The following is a 20,052-nucleotide window of genomic DNA, read 5'->3' as shown; positions in this document are numbered from 1 at the left end:
GGACAGGAAAGTGTTCTTCTGCCTCCAGTTAATCATCTAAGCGGCTGCTTGTTTTAGAGTCTTGCTTTAGCATACAGTGATAGAAATACAATGAAATCATCAGTACCCCTTTTACATTAAAAGCCTCACAGCAAGCTCCAAATGAAATGCAGTAATGCAATCATTTTTTTAAAGGCAGGACTGGTGTTTTGGAGAGCTGGGAATACTGGAACAGCCTGGATCTCCAGTCCCTATTCTAACCACTAAACCATCCAGTAATGTTTTGGGAGGACTCACTGCTAATTTCAGAAGTATATCCAATCTGAAATGAAGATTAGAATGCCCTGATTAGAGGAACTGTAGAGAGGGCTATCACATCTTTGTTATAGTGAAAAGAAAGTAATGTTTTTTCTCTTATAAAAGACAGATCCTCTCCTTAATCCAGAGGCTCATTGAGACATCATATGACAGATCACAAATCTTCTGGCAGCTGAAAAGAAGTGTGAATGAAAGACTTCAGTGCTTTTAGTTTGTGTGCACAACCACATGTCCATTTCTTGTGGGTTGAGTTGACTTCCTACAGACTGGTTGCCATTCCTATATTGAAGTACAACATTGCATGTGCAGCTGCAAGCCTTGCACATGCATTCATCTTCCAGTGCTTCTAAATTTTAAATATAAAGCCTTTGATTCAGGGATAGACATTAAGGCAAAGACTTCTAAACCTAAATGATTGAAAGGGACAGTAAGATAACAGATTCTTCATTATATATCAATCACCTCTAAAGATGCCACTAACCTCAATGAACTGAGCATAAATACTTTATAACTCACACAGACAGCACCGAAGGTTTTAATGAATATTGTAGGTGATGTTATCTAAGGGGAAGTTCCCCTGATCGTTACATAACGGCATTCATTGTTGCCATTCTCATGATGTTCATTTAATTTGCAAGCCAAAACTGAGGTTGAGTAATCCTGATACTGGTCCTCTGGAGTATCAATAGACCAGAAACGTATCTGCTCTAAGTTTCCAGCTGGCAAAACAAACTGCTGTTTTTAAGGCAGATTAACTTCTTTCCTTGTTTATTTGTAGGCTTTGGCAGCATGTTACTAGTGCAATAAACAAAGGTGATCAACACAAGGCAACGCAGGAAAAATTTGTGCTGGAGGAGGAGCAGAGGAATGCCGCCCGGGAGCGGAGAGAGAATGGCACAGAATGGAAACCGCTGCTCTTCCGGCATGATGCCACGACTAATGAATGGCACTACAAATATGAGGAGTGAGTGGCGGGGTTGTGGGTTATGAGCAGACCTCTATGCTTGAGTTCCCAGGGCTGCAAGTGAGGTTACAGACCTGTAATTCTGGTCCTGCCATTCCCCAGACTGTGCCCTGGGTTTGCTTTCTGAGCTCTCTTGGAGTGCGTATTCCTGATACAAATTGGGCATAGCTGGAATCGAGGGCATGGCAATGGAAAATCTGCTGTGCCATTGGTATAAATCCACATTGCTGCAATCAAGTGTGGAATCATTTAGCAGAGATTTTCTGCACTGCGCAAGCAGAGTTGGCAACTGTGCTCTCCTCTCCTGACATGAAGGGTGAAGCCTCTGGTGACTGGAGCCCCTCATTCATTGTTAGGAACTGTGTATGCAGGGAAGTGTCTGTTACTCCACACACGGCATCTGCGGAAAGTCTTGTTACTGTCAGGGATGAATGTCTGCCCTGATGCATGTGGAATTGGTGCATTGCTCTTAACACACCTAGTGGTATTCTTGCTTTTCTGATGTTCTTTCCTTTGGTCTCAAAAGTTTAAGACCTTGGGATCCTTTGAATGACATTGCCCAATTTGAGAAGAATGGGATACTGCAGACCATGGAAAGACACTTATCTACAAGGATGTCAAACCACACAACAACATGCATAAACAATCAAATTACACAGCACAAGGTAAAAGGCCTGTTTTGGGAAATACAGTATTTTTTTATAATTGTTTAGATGGCCCCTTTCTGCAGCATTTCCATGTAAGCACAGCATAGGCTGAAAGGTTTGTTTTGGGTAGATATAGCTTACGACTCTAGGCCAGCAGTAGCGTACCGTCATTAACTATTTGTAATTCCTGGTTGATGTGTCCTATCCTTTCTGGTATTTTTTCCCACACAGTGTTACTGACACTGACTCTTATACTGGGTTTTGCATGTGACTGAGCTGAGCTTCACTGTTCAGAGTTTCCAAAACAGGAAATTTTCCATAGTGAGGATGTGACCAAGGTATTGGAGTGCACAGCCATGGTCCTGCAATTTAAATTTCAGTCCATGCCATCTGCCTTTATCACTTGCTTCCTCTTAGGACAAGAAACTTGTGCCCATCCTTTATATTAAGTGGGAATGGTACCATTGCATTCATCTGTGGAGTAATTCATGTTACTCAGAAAATGCTTTGTAAATGTAGAACATCTGAACTAGCAAGATATAATCCATATTACACTAAAGAACTTGTGTCTTATTAGGAACATAGACTTCTATTTGATAGTACCCCAAATCTGAACACCTCTGAAACAGTGGGAAAGCTGAGGTTCATAACTGCTTTTCAGGCCCTCATATGAGAACTGTTAGGAAACAGTGGGTTTGGTTTACCCATTCCAGAGGTGGGGAAAAACTTTCCAATCTACTTGAAGAAATCAGGTATAAAAGTTCTCCAGTGTTTAAATTCTTCAGTCACCTTCTGAAAAATCTTTTACAGGAAAATTGGTTCTCAGTTTTTCTTCTCACCCATTCTCTTATGTATCTGTTTGGTGGGTATATGACTCAGTGAAAGAACTATAAAATTCATCACTAGTATGTGTCAGTTGTAGCTAAGACAAAAATAATTTGTATGGGTTTCTTAAGGATGTTATAATTTGAGGAAATGCTTTTGTATGGGGCATGTGCCCTTAACGAGCTTTTAATATCCGTAACTAGCTGCCAGGAGTCCAACTACTAGGAGCTGCTGAAAAAGCAATCAAACTTCGCAACCTCACAGATATTCCTCAGCAGCTTACATGATACTGTTCAAACAGAAGAGTCTTCAGTTTGATAGTGACTGAGTCTCTTTTAATCCCTGTTTTATTCAGAGATCTGCCAAAGACTGCAGACGCCGCAAAACCAGTGATCAGCCATCCAACCACAGCCAGAATACAGAGAGCAGCTGTTCAACACCAGAATCCGTACAGGAGCTGTCAGATGATGATGGCAAGTATTTGGATATCATTGAGCCGGACTTTTTATTCTTGTCCTCCTTCGGTACCTTATTCCTTGAGCATTCCTTGGACATTTCCCAGCCTGGTGCAAGCCCATTGTCCACAGGCAAACAAAGAGAATGTTCTGCTTTTGTACTTTCCTTATTCACTCCTTTTTCTGCCTTATGCTATCTATACTGATAAGGGCTTCCCAACTCCTGGAAAAAATATGTTGGGAAAATACAATGAAATTCCAATAGATGGGAAACAGGTTTAATTTCTCATTCCCTTTTCTCAGCCTTGGATGGAGGTAACCTTGAATATTTCAGAGATGGAAGCAGATGTGAGCACTCCATCCCCCTCCCCTTAACTGCTGTAAAAAGAGTTTTGTGACAGCTGAGAAGGGGCCCCAGACTAATGTCACAGGATCCCGTCCATTGACCTCTGTCCTCAAGGTGGAAGATTCTGCCACCTGTCCCCTTTTCCCCATGTTTCCTCCTGAAAGTGTCCCCCCTAGCTGTGACAATTTGATCACAGTCAGCTACTTGCTGGGTGAACCTGGTTTATGTTTCATCACCGCCACCAGAGATGGTGATGTAAAACATAATGTCCGTTAATATTTTGCCGCAGGGTTTGGAAGTCTGTGCACTCAGTGTGGGAAAGAAATGAATCACCTGAAGGAAATTCATTCAGCTGTCTTATCCCTACAGAGAGCCCAACAGGATATACACAGGTAACCATTTTCCCTCATCAAAGCAATTATCTTAATGGACTAAAAATAACCTGTGGCATTTAAGTCTTCCGCTGTGGCCTTTGGAGCGTCGTTATCAGCTGCAGGGGTGCAGCGAACAACTGCTTCAATAGGTAACCTTAATAGCTTATGCATCAGAAAGGTAAAACCAACCCTTACTTGAAACAGTAATCTCTTCCGCTTAAGACTCTCTTTATGGGGGCAAAAAGTATCACCTCAGCGTGTTAGGTATTTCCTGGCACTCCCAACTGCAAAACAGCTGCAGGAGCTGGGAGGGGTTGGGCAGAGTGCTGGCTATAAAGAAAACTGCTATGCAAGAAGGCATGGATCTCCCTTCTTATCAGCCATTGAGTATGTTTTGAATTTGCTCAGTTTGCTGCAGAGACTTAGGCACATGGTCTCAATACTGAGCTCCACGGGGTGAAAAGCACTACATTCCCTCTTCTTGTGTAAATTGCTAGTTGCCAACTGAGGGAAATGGTGAACACAGATGCTTAACCAACTGCTGTTAAGGTGCTCTGCACTGTAGACTCCTTTGGGGAGGGCAGGGGAGGTATTAGCTGCTACATCCAATCCAGGGAGCCCCGCTGATTCCTTAAGGCATGAGGCATATTATCCGGCCCTACAGAGGCATCGGTGGAGCAGGATCACATACTAGGCCCACCGTTTCTGGAAGCTGGAGGAATTGGTGACATGATTTTAGCTCTTCTCTGTTGCTCTTTGAGATGTCCAGGGCTGATTCTTGCATTTGGGAAGGTTAGGACATACATTTGTGAATGGGTGCTGGGGAAAGAGATTTCTTGGTTTTTGTGCCGTTACATCTTCTCATGCCAGTTATTGTGCTTTGCTTGTTCCAGCAGCACCCAGAAGTACTCATTTTTCTGTTAAAAAGAGGGGAGGAGAGTCTGTGGGGCACAGTGCCATACCCATTATGGTGCCTCAGAAGTCGTGGGATCCCTGTTTGTGTGGAAACTCTGGGGCTCTGGGTGTTGGCCACTCCCTCAAACACACAAATAAACATACCGCTTTCTTTTCCAGAAACCTCAGCGCATTGAACAAAAAATCCTTCCACAGGAAGGTCTCTTCTGAAAGCTTCCTCCTGGACTCTCGCTGCTGGTTTCTCCTTTGCATCTTTCTTATGTGTCAACTATTCATTAATTATGTCTTCAAATAAAAGCACTACGTTTGGCAGCAATAACAATTACTGGCTGCAGGAGGGGGGGCCACTTGCGCAAGGAGCCCAGTGAGGCACCAAAGCACTTTAGAACCAACGCGGCAGAGGTGGAAGAAAGTTGAAAGACAGGTGGAAAAGGGACCTAGGAACTTTGTTCCTGCAGATTATGTCATTTTTGCCTTTTACATGTACATCTTCAAGGACCTCTTAACCTGTATGGGCCTTAATGCTGAAGCCAAATGTAGCTTTAATTGTGCAATTTGTTTTCTATGTCTTGTCCTTTTCTGATGCAATTAATAATTACCCAACAGTATTGGTACCCCCAAAATGGTAAACATGCCAGCGTTTTGGAAAAGCCACACCGGCGTGGTTTATAGCTCTGTGAGAGAGGGAGTGTAGTTGGGGAGCTGTAAGGAACTGATGTTCACAGTGCCTGTCTGGCTGCATTTAATTAAGTGAGGTAGCACACTTGGTCCAAAAAAATCCACCCCCCAGGATATTAGGTCATAATTTGTTTTGTCAGCACACACACACAGAACGGGACCTCAGGATGTTTTGTTTTCCATTTCACATGAACTGTAAATATGTGTGACTTCTTAGCACCATTCCTTTTCAGGAAACAGGAAGTGTTCAGTGAAAGCTCCTTATACCTTTACAGAGCTGATTGGCGTCCGGACTGGGCCCATGGAGTGTCACATCAGACAAACCTATTTGTAGAACTCGGTCACTTACTGTTATTGTTATTATTTGCTATATGGCTGTTTTATAATACCACACACAAGTATTGTAGAAACTGCCCCAGAATAGGTGAGAAGGACAGGAGCAATATGGGTGTACATGTGTTTGGTCGTAGGCACTTTTATTGTCAAAGGTCAGAAAGGAGGAAGGATTGTGCCACTGCATTGTTCAAATCTGTTAATAGTCTTCCTTACACCATTTTTTAAAGATTTGCAATATTTCCTGTAGACTGCAGACAATACTAAGCCGTTCTAGTTCCAAGTGGTAAGTACTGCTATATATACAGCCTTAAAATACTTAGTGGTGGTGCCAGTCTGGGCTATCTTTCAATGTAAATGTTTCCAAATTTTTAACTACATTCCTCGTCATATTCCCCAAGTAGGGGAAACCTGTTTGTGCTTGATATGTTGAAATAAAACTACACACAACTTTCAATGGCAGTTTGTCTGAGAAATTATTTGTGTTTGACCATGGTTTTGTGTTTTACAGCATTTTACAAGCAAACCACTCTTAGGTCATGCTTTTTAGAGGAAAAAAAACACTACAGGAATAGGCCTGCAAGAATCTCAGATACACGCAGTAATTTGGAATAGCAATAGCATGTTGGTACATGGTTAAGCATCTGGCTCGAGCTGTCCATGTCTTTTAATTATAGTGACTTCCTCAAAGTAGAAGTGGTTGCCTCTGACGGTGCATGACTTTCACTTGTCACACATAAATGTACAGACTTGCCTTAAGAGTTAGAAAACCTTTACGTGAAGGGGGTGGCTTGATAATAGGGGATAGCTGCGTGGAGAGAAAACCACAGCTCTCTGTCATGGACAGGATACAAGCCAGCGCCCAGAAGATGACGTTCTTGTAAGAAACAAATCACAAGCTGTAAGAAGTGAGAGTGATTTCATTATTAGCAAAATGTCTCCAGAGAAACAAAGGATTCTTCATCCTTGAAGAATGTCAACATTTTCAGTCCAGATCGGATGCCTTTTTGAAGCACAGCGTCCTGTCCATTCCTTTTTCTGAGGAAGTCTGATGCGCACTATATGCACTTTAAAACTTGGTAGAAGTGGGTCCCCTGGCCTTTACCTAGGGAAGAATGCCCAGTCGTTCCTAAGACTTGTTTGGCTACACAAAGTCCCATATGGGCCTTAAAAATGTTTGCTCCTAAAGTTGTGCAAACATGTCTACTAATTTCCTGCCTAAATCTCACTTTAAATGCTTCAGCAAGTCAGCACATCTCTGGCCTGTCAGCACAGACTTCCTTGTCAGACATGCCCCCCTTTGGGACCATGTATTCAAGTTACTGCAAGGAGCCTCTCCTCTTCTGTGGGGATATTTACATGTCAGGTATGTCATATATTCTGGGTTTGAGAACATAGTTACTAATAAAAAAAAAAAAAAAGTAGTGCTGACCAGGAAGCCATTACTAGGTGAATGTTTAAAATTCTTTGGATCCTTTCCATTTTACGAAACTCTGCACCCACAGGGATTTTACTAGGACTTATTACTGCAGTCAAATAAAGAAAAAAACATTACCAAGAGAGGAGCAGTTCAATGAAAGAAACTATTAACCTATATAAACTAATTATGCATCAGAAGAACAGAAGTATCCAACATTTACTGCCACTGCCGCAAGGGATTAAAAATAATCCCAAAAGGAAAATTCCGTGCATCCTTGTGCTATTAATCCAATTTCAACATCTGGAGGTGAATGTTCCTACATGCCAGTTATGTGCATGCGGAGGATGAAAACTATTCTTGAAGAAAATCATGGCTGTTGCTATCTCTCTCGGAGCAATACCTGCTGTTGAAAAAAATGAGAACTCTGGGGGAGTAAGAAAACCCGGTTATGCAGCCAGTTTGTGCGTTTTTTTGAAAAATTCTCCTTCTGCCCTCCTTTTTGTGGTCAGCAAGTAGCCCTTTAGCAGCCAGACGTGAGCTTTGGGTTGAAAGCCAGGAGCTGAGCCGTTTCCTAAAGTTTCCTCTTGCTCCCAGTCGGTACGAAGCACGCCACCAGGATACGTACTACCGCTCTACCCTCTTTTCCTCACTTTGCTCGCATTGGGGCCAGTCTCTTCCGTGCTACCTGGCTGCCCTCTTGCCGTTGCAAATCAGCGCTTCGGCACACGGGTGGAAAAGGGGAGCACCGGAGCCGCTTCCCGGCGGGCAGGCGGCGGGGCGGAGCGGGGGCGGCTCGCCCCGGGGCGGATAAATGGGCGGTGGCACCACCTCCTCCTGCGGGCGAGCAGCGGGAGCGCGGCGAGGAAGCGCTAGACGCCGCGATGGGAGGCAGGGCGGTGGGGCTGCTGGTGAGTGAGGGACCTGTCCCCTCAGCTCTGTCCTTTTGGGGTGTATTGGGGCGGGGAAATCTTCCTTTTTGGGGAGCTGGGCGTCCTGCCCCGTGCGGTTTTCCGCCTTCGCTTCCAGCAGTCCCTCTGGGACCTCGTTTTTACCTCGTGCTTGCTGAGGGTGCGGGGGAGTTCGCAAAGCGCTCCTTAAGCCTGGGGAGGCAAATGGGGCCGGGGCGGGCACCGGGTCGCGGCTCTGCTCTTCCGTCGGGGGAAGGTTTGGGGGCGGTAGCCAGCCCGAAGAGCTCCACCGTCCCGCTTGCCAAGAGGGTGTTTTTGTGAACCCCACCGTTACGGGGCAGGCTTTGGGTGTCCCGCGAGGAGAAAGTGGGAAGAGCGGAGCTGCGGGAGGGCGACCCTTAAATCCGCCGCTTACGGGGCAGAAGCGGAGCTGCTTCTCTCCTGCTGCCGTCCCCAGGCCCAAACACGTTGTGCCCGGGTGCCACCACGGCCCAGGGCCGCCCCTCCTTGGCGGTTCGTGCTACTGTAGTCGCACAGGATTTTTTTCCTTTTTCCTTTTTTTTTAAAAAAAAAAAAGATTTTTTTTTTCCTGGTGGTCCTGTAGTTAGGGTAAGGTGGCTGCTTCTTGTTGTCGATGACTCATTCACTTGCCTTCTGAGGAAGATTAGAGCCAGTGAGAAACGCGGTGTGAAAACTCCTTGGGCGTATCCTTTTTATTTTTTTTCTTTAAGGCAGACTTCGACCCTTCTAAGTTAAAGATAGGCCGAGGGTGAGTGGAACAAATCCCTTGCACGAGGCAGAAACCTCGGTCTCTGGAGTTTGCTTGTAGTGAGTTAGTGAAAAGAAGAGAAAAGTTAAAATGGAGGTGGGGGACTTGGGCAATAGTTTCCTAAAACGTTTCAGCTGCTGCTCTGGAACCTGTGGTGCTGCTCTAACCCATCCTTTGTGATTGTAATTACTGCTGTGAACAGCACACTTAGCAGAAATTAGTTTGGGTTTCCTTTGTGGCTTCCCATGAGCTTCTGAATATGTTTTCAAGTCTTTACAGGAACATCTCCCCAAGATTGCTATCCTGTCCTGGCAGGTTGAATCACTTGAACACCTGTCTGTCTTTGCTGTAGGTTACACTGTTGATAATGTCTGGAAACAGAGCAGAGGACTGTGGAGAGGGAGAATACTTGCACAAAGGTCTCTGCTGTGTCTTGTGCCCAGCAGGTAAGACTTTGGACAGTCTCCATATTCCCCATCTGAGGTGATTGATTATTGCTGTTACATTCCAGCTTGTGGAATTTTAAGCCCAGCTGATGCTGTGATGGCTTCTTGGTGCTGGACTCCATTTTAAGCGAGAGCTTTTTGTGTAACACGTAATGACTGGGCGCGATATCTTGGCAGCAGTTCAGAAAGTCTCTGCCCGCTGTTGGGGATGAAGTGTTCAAAGTCGGGTTGCTTTCTGTGTTTGTTTTCTTAACAATAGTCAGTGAGCCCAGGGGAATTCTGATTTCTGTACGTGGAACTTTGCTTTGCTGTGCTCTCCCTGCCTTGCTCAATGTGTGCAGTTAACTCAGTTTTGTGCCAAGAAGTGCACTGCCCTTGGGTAGTATCACAGGGCTATCTGGTGTATTTGAAGAGCCTTCAGATGAAGGAGAAGAGATCTTCTTGTTACTTTTTTTTGTACAAGCAATTCTCTCCATGCCTGCCATACACCCCTTCCAGCGAGGTGGTGCTGGCTGAACAAGTGACACTGAGCTTCTGCAGTGAATCCTGTGTGCTCCCTGGTGTGTCCCAGTGCAGGCCTGCCTGGCTGCCTTCTTTGCCACTGCCCCTTGTCTGAGCAGTAAGCTCAGGTGTGCCTCCTGGCCATGCTGCATCACACAAGTTCCCTTGTGACGTGCTGCTTGCTTGCAAGGAAGGGTTGGACTTTGACCAAAATGGTTTTATATTGTAACATCCTGCTGTGCTAATTTGTATGTTACACAATCCCTTGAGAGTGCTGCTTCTGCCGATTCTCCTCTTCCACAGGTACTTATGTTGCTCAGCACTGCAGTACTCCACACTCAAAAGGAAGATGTATCTCTTGCACTGAAGGGGAAGATTATACTGCTCATGCAAATGGCTTGGAAGAATGCTTGCTGTGCAGACAGTGCAAAGACGGTACCACAGTTTCAGTGAAACCTTAACCCTTGTGCCCTTAATTTAATGCAGAAAGCCTGGTGCTCTTTTTTTTTTGCACTTCTGGTTGTTGAGAATAACAAGGTTGGGGAAAAATGTTGCCTTTATGGCCAGGGTATAACTTAAGCACAGTTGTATAGAGCTACAACTTTTATACTCATTTTCTAACTTTTAGACCAAATAACTTTGAGAGCCTGTACTCTCACGCGTGACACTGAATGCCAATGCAAACAAGGATACTTCTGCCCTGCTGAGGGCTGTGAAATATGTCAAAGATGCAGTAAAACGTAAGTTCAATAATGAACATAAGCAATTCTTTTCTTTCTAGTGAACTTCAGAGCTGTGGCCCAATGTGTGTTAATACCTACCACATCACTTAGATTGAATAATTCCCTCGAAGACAAATAGCATTATTCATACATCTAAATTCTAGATCTCAAAATACATGAGGCTGAGACCCAGATGATACAGATTTTTGGTTCCACTGTGCTTGTTGCTTATGTCTATGTGCTTACATGTTTTGTGTCTTCAGATTAGTATTTCCCCACATTCACAATTGAATAAGCATTGTAGCAGCTGCTGCAAAACTTCAGGAGGTAGAACCACTTGAAGAAAACTCGCTATGCATGAATAATGCATCCACTACATGTGTTGTTGGTGTTTGGTTGTGTTTTCTTTTTTGCTCCACTTAAACAGCTTATGTATGTTAGCCTTTTGCTTTTACTTAATCTTACAAGGTATTGGGTTATTTAAAAGATGCAGTTCTAACAAATCTGTTTATGCCGTTTATGCATGTTCTGTTTGTCTCTAAGCTCTGCCTGAACACGAACAGGTTTAGTACATCACTCTAGAAATGTTGATACAACTGTTTTGCCATCCACTTCAGGTGTCCAGAAGGGAAGGAAATTGTGCAGAATTGCAATGCTACGATGGACCTAGGATGTGGCTTACCTGATCAAGGTCTGGAACGTAAATACCACTTGGCTTGGTCTGTTGGGTGTATGAATTCTGGCTAATAACACAGAAATGGTCTGTAAAAACAGTGGCTTGAACTTCCTCTGTAGTGTACTTAGGAGCTTCTGTATGTCGGTCTGGGAATTACTTGATAGAGACAAGTTCTTGAAGGGGTTGGGGAAGACAAGCTATCTTAAACTTCACTTAAAGCAAAAGAGCACCTACCTTGGTGAAAAGCTATACGTATTGCCAGGGTTTTCAAAGTTGCAACATCCTCACTGTTAAAAGTTAGGACCAGTACAAACATTTCATTAATGTTTAGCATGTGAGAGGCTGTGTGTAGTGTGACTTTCCTCTTCTGCTGACTAGAAAAGGAAGGAATGGGCCCTACCAACACTATAGCACATCAATCTGCCATCCTTCGCATACCTTTTCCACTTAAATATTTCTTTTGAAAGCCTTGTAGAGCTTGCTTTGCAGCTCTGTACAGAATCCCCCACTGCTACTGGGATAACAATGTGCACTGCAAACCAGTACTTGGATTCAGGTCAGTTGATAGTCCCAGTGCCTTTTCTAGGACAGGCTAGCTGGGTCCTTATACTAGTGTGGAGTTTAGGTTGTTCTATAGGGTGGCAGGGAAGAATTGTACTTCAGAATGTCATATGTGGGGACTGCTTCAGTATTTCAGGCACTGATTTTATTCCTTTTTCTTTGCAGGAAACACATCTCTTCTTTGGATTACTGCAATTATTTCGGTGGTTGTTGTTTTGGTGGTGGTGGTGCTTATAATTAAAAAGCTGAGACGTGATAAAGGTAACTGCTTGATTACTACCCATAAACTTTCCAGAACTAGGCAGAGCATGCACTAAGGCTATTCTTTTGGTGTTACTCTATAGGGGATCTGTTTAATAGATAAGTTCCCATTTGTTTAGCGTGTGATTCAATTAAGTAACTTGAGTGAAATGGAGACCAGTTTTGTTCAGTAAATAAAATGAATAAGCTTTAACTGAACAGATGCCCTGGCCTCAAAGACTAGCATAGGGTCCTTAAAAGGAAGCCCCCCCTCCCCCCCATCTACTTGCATTGTATTGGCAAATAGCGAGGAAAACCCTGTGCATGAGCTCAGGCATGGGACAAGAAGTATCAACTAACTAGATCATTGATTTTTCACTCATTGTTTGATTGTAGAATTTTTTTTCAATACATCACTGCCCTTGCATCATTTCAGCCTCTTAATGTGATTGTTAGGTTGGTTAGCCCTATATGAATGCACATAGTTGTTTTTTTTAGTGAGGATGAATATCTTCTGCTGAGAAATACTTTTTTACATTACTGCATATTAAACTATTTTTGCAACTAGCTTAGTTAGATGATATTGGAAGCAATTTTGAACGAAGTTTACCTTTGAAATTCAGATCATGACTTACTGTATGTATTGCGGTCAAATTTTCTGCCTCAATTTGTATTGCAACAGCCCACGACAATGCCTAAGAAGCATAGGCTGGGGGGGGTGCGGGAATTGGGAATTCTTTCTTTTGAAAGAGGGGCTTAAAATCCAAACTGCATCTTGATGTCCATATTTTACAGTTTGCCTGTGTGAAGGCACAGTGTAGGTGTAGATTCCACTGTAGGTGGAAGCTAAGGGTAGTAACTTTGGACATTTCAAGGAACTAAATGGCTTGTAGGGGACCTTTTGATTTGTGTAAAGAAGTTCTACTGTATGTAAATCTTGTATGAAATTTAATTTGCAGCAATTCCTAGTAAGTCTTCTAATGTTACTCTTATTTTTCAGCCACTTCACCTGACAAAGTAGAAAAAGGCCTGGTAAGTATATAATAGGTACACCATTTTATCTCAAAGCTTTGTGCAACTAAAGCACTATTAATTTTCCCTGTTACACAGCTTTTAATTCTTGTCTTGCTGTAGATGTCTGGTAGGGTGTGTTCCTGAAATGTAACAAGTCCTGATTCATATAGGGCCTCATGCAGTCCTTACTGGTATGCATCCAGTGGAGTTGGCCTCCCTAGTGCTTGCATTGAAAACATTACAGAGCCTGTGACCAGAATGTTTTCAAAGTGGAAAAACTGAGATGAAGCACCAGCTTTCACTTCAAACTGTTGCCAAGTGGTGCCTTGATTCAACTAGTTCTCTGCTGCTTCAGGCTTATAATCCCCAGGGAATGACAGCTATCAATTTCCTGTGTGATGTTTCATACAAAATGCGAGGAAAGCTACAACACCAATCCATAAGATTACTTCTCTTGATCCAGCGGACAAAGTGACTGTGTCCTGCCTTTAAACTGACATCTCAAGTTACAGACCAGGACCTTGTAGTCCAATGTCTTGATCACAGGCTGTCTCATAAGTCAAGGTGATCAGGGCTCAGAATGCTGGTTCAGAAGTATATCCCGAAAAGTGTTTACCATGCTAAGGCTGGCTGCTGACACATGTTCCACTGTTAAAGCTAGTTTTATCCTGGCCTCTTGTGGTCAAAGACTGTTTTAGAATCTTACAGTTACACATGGTCAACAACACCCTTAATATGCTCCAGCTTTTTGGGTCACCCCTGAAGTGGTCAGGCAGCTGGACTTCCATCATCTTTGTAGGTGCATTCCAAATGAACTATTCTACTATTGCTAGTCTTGTATTTAGCAAGAGGAAGCTAGACTAGTTAAGTACTCTTGTATAACTTCTAAATAGAAAAGCTAAATACTCCTAACTGCTCAGCAAGGCAGAAATGAGCTTGATCTTCTGACTAGTGTAGTCATAGCATAGCATCAAGCTCTAAAATAGATTTTGAAGATGAGAAATCCTTAAGGATCCAAAGTGTTCTCATAGCACATGTAGCACATCCTTCCCCCTGCTACTTTCCTTGTCTCTCACCCAAAGCAAGTAGTACTCTGTGCATGAGCTCGTCTAATTTACCAGTAAAATAGTTCAAGCAATTAAATGTGTTTTAACTGTCACATATTTGAAAACTGAAGGAATGATGCTGAAAGATCAGTTAAAAACATTACCTTAAACTTTTCTCTTTTTTTAAGGTCCATAAGTGGCTCAAATATCTGAATCGCCCATTGGGTTTTGTTGGGTTGTCTCTCTTCCCACACCCTGGCCAGATTCGCAGTGTTTCATATATTCATAGAAGCTGATGAAGGAACATGACAGAAAACCTGGTCAAAGTGGTGTAGCATAGCAATAGGCAGACATAACATTTTGAATCTACTGTAGCAGAATAATATAATCATGAATGGTGCATGGTGACATTTAGATCTGAAATAATAATACTATCATGAACTTAAGTTGTAATACCTGTGTACTTGTGCTACTGTAACAATCGTTATTTGGAGAGCTGCATTCTGATACGTTACTGAGACCAGTTATTTTGGCACCAGCATGCTGTCCTTCCAAAGAAGTACCAGTGAACTTACACTGCTATAAAATATATATATTGTAAATATGTTGCTCCTACATTATTTCCTTCCAAAATCGATCAGTTACATTAGCCATGCTGTAAACCTTCAGTCACTAGGTTACCTTATTAAGAACTGTCCTGTACAAATAGAAGCAGCTTGTTTAACCTGTTTGCACCCTCAAAGTGAATTCAAGGAGAATGGTGTATAACTGTGTGCTGAGTGGGGTAGTGTCACATCCCTGCCTACACACACAGGTGACATGGTGATGTCACATATGGGTCATTGACCTTGTGCAAACAGAAATCACATGGGCTTATGCAGGAAATGCACCTTAAACTGAAGTCATATGGGAGAAACAGTCAACACTTGCCCTCACTTTCTACTTGTAAAATAAATAATAATAAAAAAAGCTGCCTAAAACTTTCCACTTTCAACATAAGCTGATATGCTAGATATACCCTCATCTGCTTCATACTTGTACTGTTCTTAGTGGGTCACCATCAGCCTGAGGTGAACTTCATGGCATAGGCTTATTTAATGTATTGATAATACTGGAAATGATGCTTCCCTCCCTAAAGCTATGTAGTGTGCTCCAATACTCACTTTGAACAGAGTTGATTGTGTGAAGTTGAGGAAAACTAATTCAGCAAAAAACAACAACAAACAAACCCAAGCTCATACTTTTACATGGGACTGATAATGCTCTACTGGCTCAGCAAAAGCTCTGAGAGCATCAGCCTTCACACAACAACAGGCTTGAGGTCACTGTTAGCAGGCTGCTATGTCAGCTCGGCTTGGGTGCACCATGGCAACTTAATTCCTTCCTGCCTTAGGAGGAGTATGTACTTCCAGACCCAGAGATACTGCAAGCACTAATGAATAACAGTGAAAACCTGAGGAAAAAATTTTCATTTGTTGTGGAGGTAGCCTGTGAGCCTGACCACATAGCCTGGTGGGAGCAGAACAGCCAGCAAGATGAAGGTTTAGGCTTCGAAACCATTTGGAAGTTGTGGCTTCTATACGTTTTTCACTTTGACAAATCAGCAGCTCTATTATTTCTTTGATGTCTGGTGATTTCAAGTATTCTGTTTCCTTCACCTAAACTGTTTTTGAAGACCTACCTATAAAATATCTCCCAAATAATTTTCTTTTTCTTTACAGGCATCTGAGGGTAGTACTGAAAGACTAATTTTATCAGAAGTGAAAATTACAAATAATGCAGCCAATCCAGATGGTGAAAACTCTGTTAAGAGTCCAGAGGGCCAAGAACAAGCTAGTGTTAATTTGAACGTAAAATGCCAATCACCAGAGGAAAACAGTGTTGTGCAATCTGGGAGGGGCATAATCCTGCAGAATTTGAGGTGTTCCATACAAGATTGTTGGAAGAAGATTACTTTGGACACTTCATTATCTGCAAAAACTGGGCAGAATCTTGCTTTTTACCAGAATGCACAATCTAAAAGATTGAGTGGTAGGATGCCTTCAAATCATATGGTAAGTTGGGGGGGAAAAAAAATCTCATCATCATATGTTCTCTGATGTGTAATTTGAGTTCTTAACTATTCCTTGAGTAATAGATGACAGGATGATAAGAAAGAGGAACCTTTGTCTTAAAGATATCATAGAACACATGGAGAGTGATATTTTGGGAAAGCAGACGTCAGTCCATCATTTAATCTGCTGTGCCTCTCTCATCTTCATGTTCAATATTGACCCACAAGCCATTCTTTAGCAATAGCACCAAATACATTGTCTTGTTGCTTCACTTACAAGCTAGTAGCACAGCTGTTTTCAGCATGCTCATTTTCAGCTGTACTGTGAAATCTGACCCACCCCGTTATTGGCATGTGTATTGTGAAAGCAAGCTATCAAATAGCTCAGGAATAACTTGTAAGTGAATTAAGTGTTCTGGCATGCTAGAAGTAATGGTCCAACTTTGTATTACAGGTACAAAAACAAAAATATCAAATAATTGTTAAAGATCTCTCTCAAAAAGGTAAGCATCCTATAAACGGTCAGTACTCTGATTTTTTTTTTCTTGTTGACTTTAGTCTACTTAAGCAATAGTTTAGAGTGACTGTGACTATTGCTTAAAGATATAAGGCTTTCAGTTAATTGTAAAATACACTGAAACAGGATTAGTACTGCATTTAAGAAAAGTTTCAATCACTGTGATGATGGATTGATCTACTTTAAAGTATGTCTTTTCTGGCAGCGTAATGCAGTCATGCTTTTAAGAATAAGCGGGGTACAGAATTTGTTTGCGTGTTTTAAACAAGTCTGTGGTGCAGAACTGGGATACTGCCTTAATGACTGAGGTGTAGGCCAGAACAGGAAGTCTTTCTGTCAAATCTCTGCTAAATGAAAGACTGCATCAAAGCCACATATGTGTACTAGTAACTAGTATGTGGACGTGCTGAAATGGCCAAGTGATGGGCTTTGCTAATGCTAGTCTTGCTGTGGCAAACCTGTACTGTTAGCTGAGTGAGGTGGTTAAAGGCTACTGTTGAGTAGCCTTATTAAGAGTAAGCAGAAACATGCAGTCCCCAAAAACCACCTTTACTGAATGGTATTTCATCTGAAGAGACTACTTTTGAGATATGTAGAGTGGTATCTTCAGCTTCTTAAGATAAATAGGGAACCTATTTGTTGTTCTGCTTCTTAAGTACCAAACCTAGCCTTGCTGTTACTGTTTGGTCTGTACACGTATTTGCTAAAAAGTAATTGGAAAATGTGTATATTATCTGTGGAAAAAAAAAATCTGTATTTTAGAACCTAAACTGATATTTTTTTTTCTCTCCCCAGAACTGAGAGATAGCTTTTGGGCTTTCATAAATGAAGTACCAGTGAAAAAATGGAGGCGTCTTATGAGAACTCACCTGAAAGAAAATGATATTGATAAAATTATTTATGACTGGCCTAATGACACAGAAGAACAATCTTACCAGATGCTTCTCATCTGGAGAAACACACTGGGAGAGAAACAATCTATTATAAAGTTACTGGATGAGTTAAGGTATCTAGATACCAAGGCTTATGATAATGTAATGAACACTTTAACAAGTAATAACATAATAAGTAAAATAGTAGCTACAGATTAACATTTTCAATGAACTTAAAAAATGCTCCTGTACATATATATGTCTACAAACTTCCTATAATTAAGGATGCCAAAAACTGCTCATAGAAGTGGCAGTGCAGATGTGATGCCCTCACCTTCCTCCAGGGAGTCAGAAGCGATTTAACAGTCGATGCTTAATCGTGACACAGGCTGCGTTTGCAACATTGACTAAGGTGCTTTTTTGAGTTGTACTATATGAAACTCAAGCATTGGATGGCAAATTGAGAGTGAGAAACTTTAGTTTGCCTTTCCTTCATGAGGCTGTGAAGAAGGACCCTTCCTTCGTGTGCTGTATGGACCTGGGTGCTCTCTGTGAGAACAGAGCGCCTGATGTTGTTTTTGACAGAACTGCGTTTTTGTTTACGAATTAATCGCATTTTGTTTGTGGTGAGAGCGCGCGGTATGCGAAGAAGCGTTCTGTTCAAAGCACTGAAATAAAAAGGCTGTAAAAGAAAAAGCGGCGGCGGGCGCTGAGAGGCTGCCTCGGGCTAAAATGGCGGCGGGTGAGGCGACGGCACGGCGTGAGGTGGCGGCTGCCGTTGCTGTGGTGACGGCGGGGAGGCAGTCGGAAGTAACGTAGAGCGGGCGGGGCGGGGCGGGGCACCGTTTCCGGGCACGCTGTTGCATCAGCTCGGCAGCGAGAGGAGGAGGAGGAGGCGGCGGGATGGCAGCGGCCGCGGCTGAGCCGGGTAAGGCGCGGGGCCGGAGCCGCGGGTCCCGGTGAGGCGCGGGAAAGCGTCCGCCGGGGCTGTCACGGCGCCCTGACGGTGGGGTGATGTCACGGCCGGCCTCTGTTAGGGCGTCAGGTGGGCGCCGTGACGTCACGCGCCGGGCGGGGGGGGGGGTGTTTGCCCTGGGGCGGTGGCGCTCAGGGGCGCAAAATGGCGGTCGGCGGGGGGTGGCGGGGCGCGAAATGGCGGTGGGGCTGGGGAGGGGCGCGCGGGGCTGCCCCCTCAGCGCGGGCGACCTGAGGCGGGGGGCGCCTGCTGCCGGCCGGCACTGGGGCTCCCCGGCACCTGCCCTCTTCACCCGCTGTTCTCTTTCCTTATCTCTGCCTGTTCTACCCTGAACTCGGCTCTGAACTTTGGCTTTTTCCAGAGTTTTTTTTGTGGCCGTGTTTTAATGATGGGTTGCGCTGCCTTCCATATGGAAGGAGGGCTGGGGTAGTCCTGTAATTTTTGGCACTACTGTAGCAAATGGGAACTTGGCGTACCAGTTGTACAAGTGTGAAATACCATTATGGTGTGTAAGGGTTTAGAAATTTCTGTCATTCCAGTTAAGGATCTGTAGATTCAAATATTTTGTCCCCTTTTCTTTATTAGTGGAAGTTATTTTCCTCTCAGCTTATCACAGGTAATGTTCCTGTGTAAGGGAGTCGAAAAACACTTAAATTTTTCAAAGGACTGTCTTCTTCAGATGTATCTTCCTTATTTTGTTTAAGGGGCAGTAGTGGGAGGACACCAAAGGCTCAGTTCAGGGGTACTTTAAGAAACATTTTAGTTAAACTTGTTAATGGGCAAGTAGCCATTGGATTGCAAGTATTACATTTGGTTTCAGTTTGGGAAAAATGAAAGTGGAACTAGGGGGGCTGAAGTGAACAGGGCTGAGAAGCTCTTCTGTGGTAGGCTACTCCTATCTTAAAAAACCTAGTTCTGCTAAAAGCCCCTTGATCCCACTGTGTGAGTCTTGAAAAGTCCTGTTTTTGTCTTTCCAGTTTTGAGCCATAATCTATTCCCCAATGTCAGACCACAGTAATATTGACACGTTACGGGTATCTCTTATTGTTTCATTTTGCAAAAGCCCAGTTGGCAAAGAAATATTCAGAAAAGCCTAAGAGTTTTCGTCAGAGAATGTGTCTGCAGAAATCCCAGAACATTTCAGTTGACTTCTAAGTACGACTGACAAGGTTAGCAGGTTCAGGGATGCCCAGGAAGACTAATTTTTCCCTGAAGCAAAGTAACTCCCTGTTTTTATTTAATCTAGCTTACTGCTTGCTTTATGGCTTTTTTGTATTTACTCTGCTGTCAACTCCTTCAAGGAACATAGAGCTTTGGAAGAACGTGTTTTCCTTTTCATTTTCAGGTTAATAAAACTGAACAATTTCGATCAAATTTGATATTGTGTAGGTTTCGCATCGTCAACTTTGAAAGCTGTTTTATATACAAATAAAATGCAGAAATAATCTTATGCCTTCGAGTCTGCGTGTTGCTGCAGTCTTCCAGACAAATTCCTAG

The 20,052-nt window shown here is 43.2% G+C and overlaps 3 protein-coding genes across 5 annotated transcripts in view; all 3 read left to right on the top strand.

Annotated features, from left to right (window-relative positions):
• The window catches only part of OSBPL5 (oxysterol binding protein like 5), a 132,965-nt gene extending 126,674 nt beyond the window's left edge, over positions 1-6,291 (top strand). The window contains 5 exon segments of the mRNA XM_040558620.1: positions 1,076-1,261; positions 1,788-1,926; positions 3,089-3,206; positions 3,824-3,926; positions 4,983-6,291. Coding sequence (XP_040414554.1) covers positions 1,076-1,261; positions 1,788-1,926; positions 3,089-3,206; positions 3,824-3,926; positions 4,983-5,118 — 682 coding nt within the window. The 3' untranslated portion in view covers positions 5,119-6,291.
• Positions 6,292-8,059: 1,768 nt separating this feature from the next.
• Positions 8,060-18,262, top strand: LOC121070858 (tumor necrosis factor receptor superfamily member 10B-like). Its single transcript, XM_040558599.1, has 10 exons — positions 8,060-8,162; positions 9,284-9,377; positions 10,182-10,313; positions 10,507-10,618; positions 11,218-11,291; positions 12,003-12,098; positions 13,078-13,109; positions 15,859-16,191; positions 16,645-16,693; positions 17,503-18,262. Exons 1-10 carry the CDS (start codon positions 8,136-8,138, stop codon positions 17,796-17,798), a joined length of 1,245 nt encoding a protein of 414 aa, XP_040414533.1. The 5' UTR covers positions 8,060-8,135; the 3' UTR covers positions 17,799-18,262.
• A 100-nt stretch (positions 18,263-18,362) lies between these two features.
• CARS1 (cysteinyl-tRNA synthetase 1) overlaps positions 18,363-20,052 on the top strand; it is a 34,455-nt gene continuing 32,765 nt past the window's right edge. The window contains exon 1 of one of the 3 annotated variants that reach the window (XM_040558597.1): positions 18,363-18,507. In XM_040558597.1, the coding sequence (XP_040414531.1) occupies positions 18,483-18,507 (25 nt within the window). In that variant the 5' untranslated portion in view covers positions 18,363-18,482. Of the gene's footprint in view, positions 18,625-20,052 lie in introns of all 3 variants that reach the window. The other 2 variants (XM_040558598.1, XM_040558595.1) reach the window with 2 other exon arrangements.

Source organism: Cygnus olor, chromosome 5 (assembly GCF_009769625.2).
Source record: "Cygnus olor isolate bCygOlo1 chromosome 5, bCygOlo1.pri.v2, whole genome shotgun sequence".
Classification (NCBI taxonomy): Eukaryota; Metazoa; Chordata; class Aves; order Anseriformes; family Anatidae; genus Cygnus; species Cygnus olor.
The sequence above is the reverse complement of the archived record's forward strand: the minus strand, read 5'-3'. Positions and strand labels throughout refer to the sequence as shown.

Excerpts from the sequence above, each read along its gene's own strand:
- LOC121070858 (XM_040558599.1), top strand. The coding sequence starts at position 8,136 with ATGGGAGGCAGGGCGGTGGGGCTGCTG. Across the intron at positions 10,314-10,506 it reads GTGCAGACAGTGCAAAGACG|ACCAAATAACTTTGAGAGCC; the intron begins GTACCACAGTTT and ends TCTAACTTTTAG. Across the intron at positions 11,292-12,002 it reads ATGTGGCTTACCTGATCAAG|GAAACACATCTCTTCTTTGG; the intron begins GTCTGGAACGTA and ends TTTTCTTTGCAG.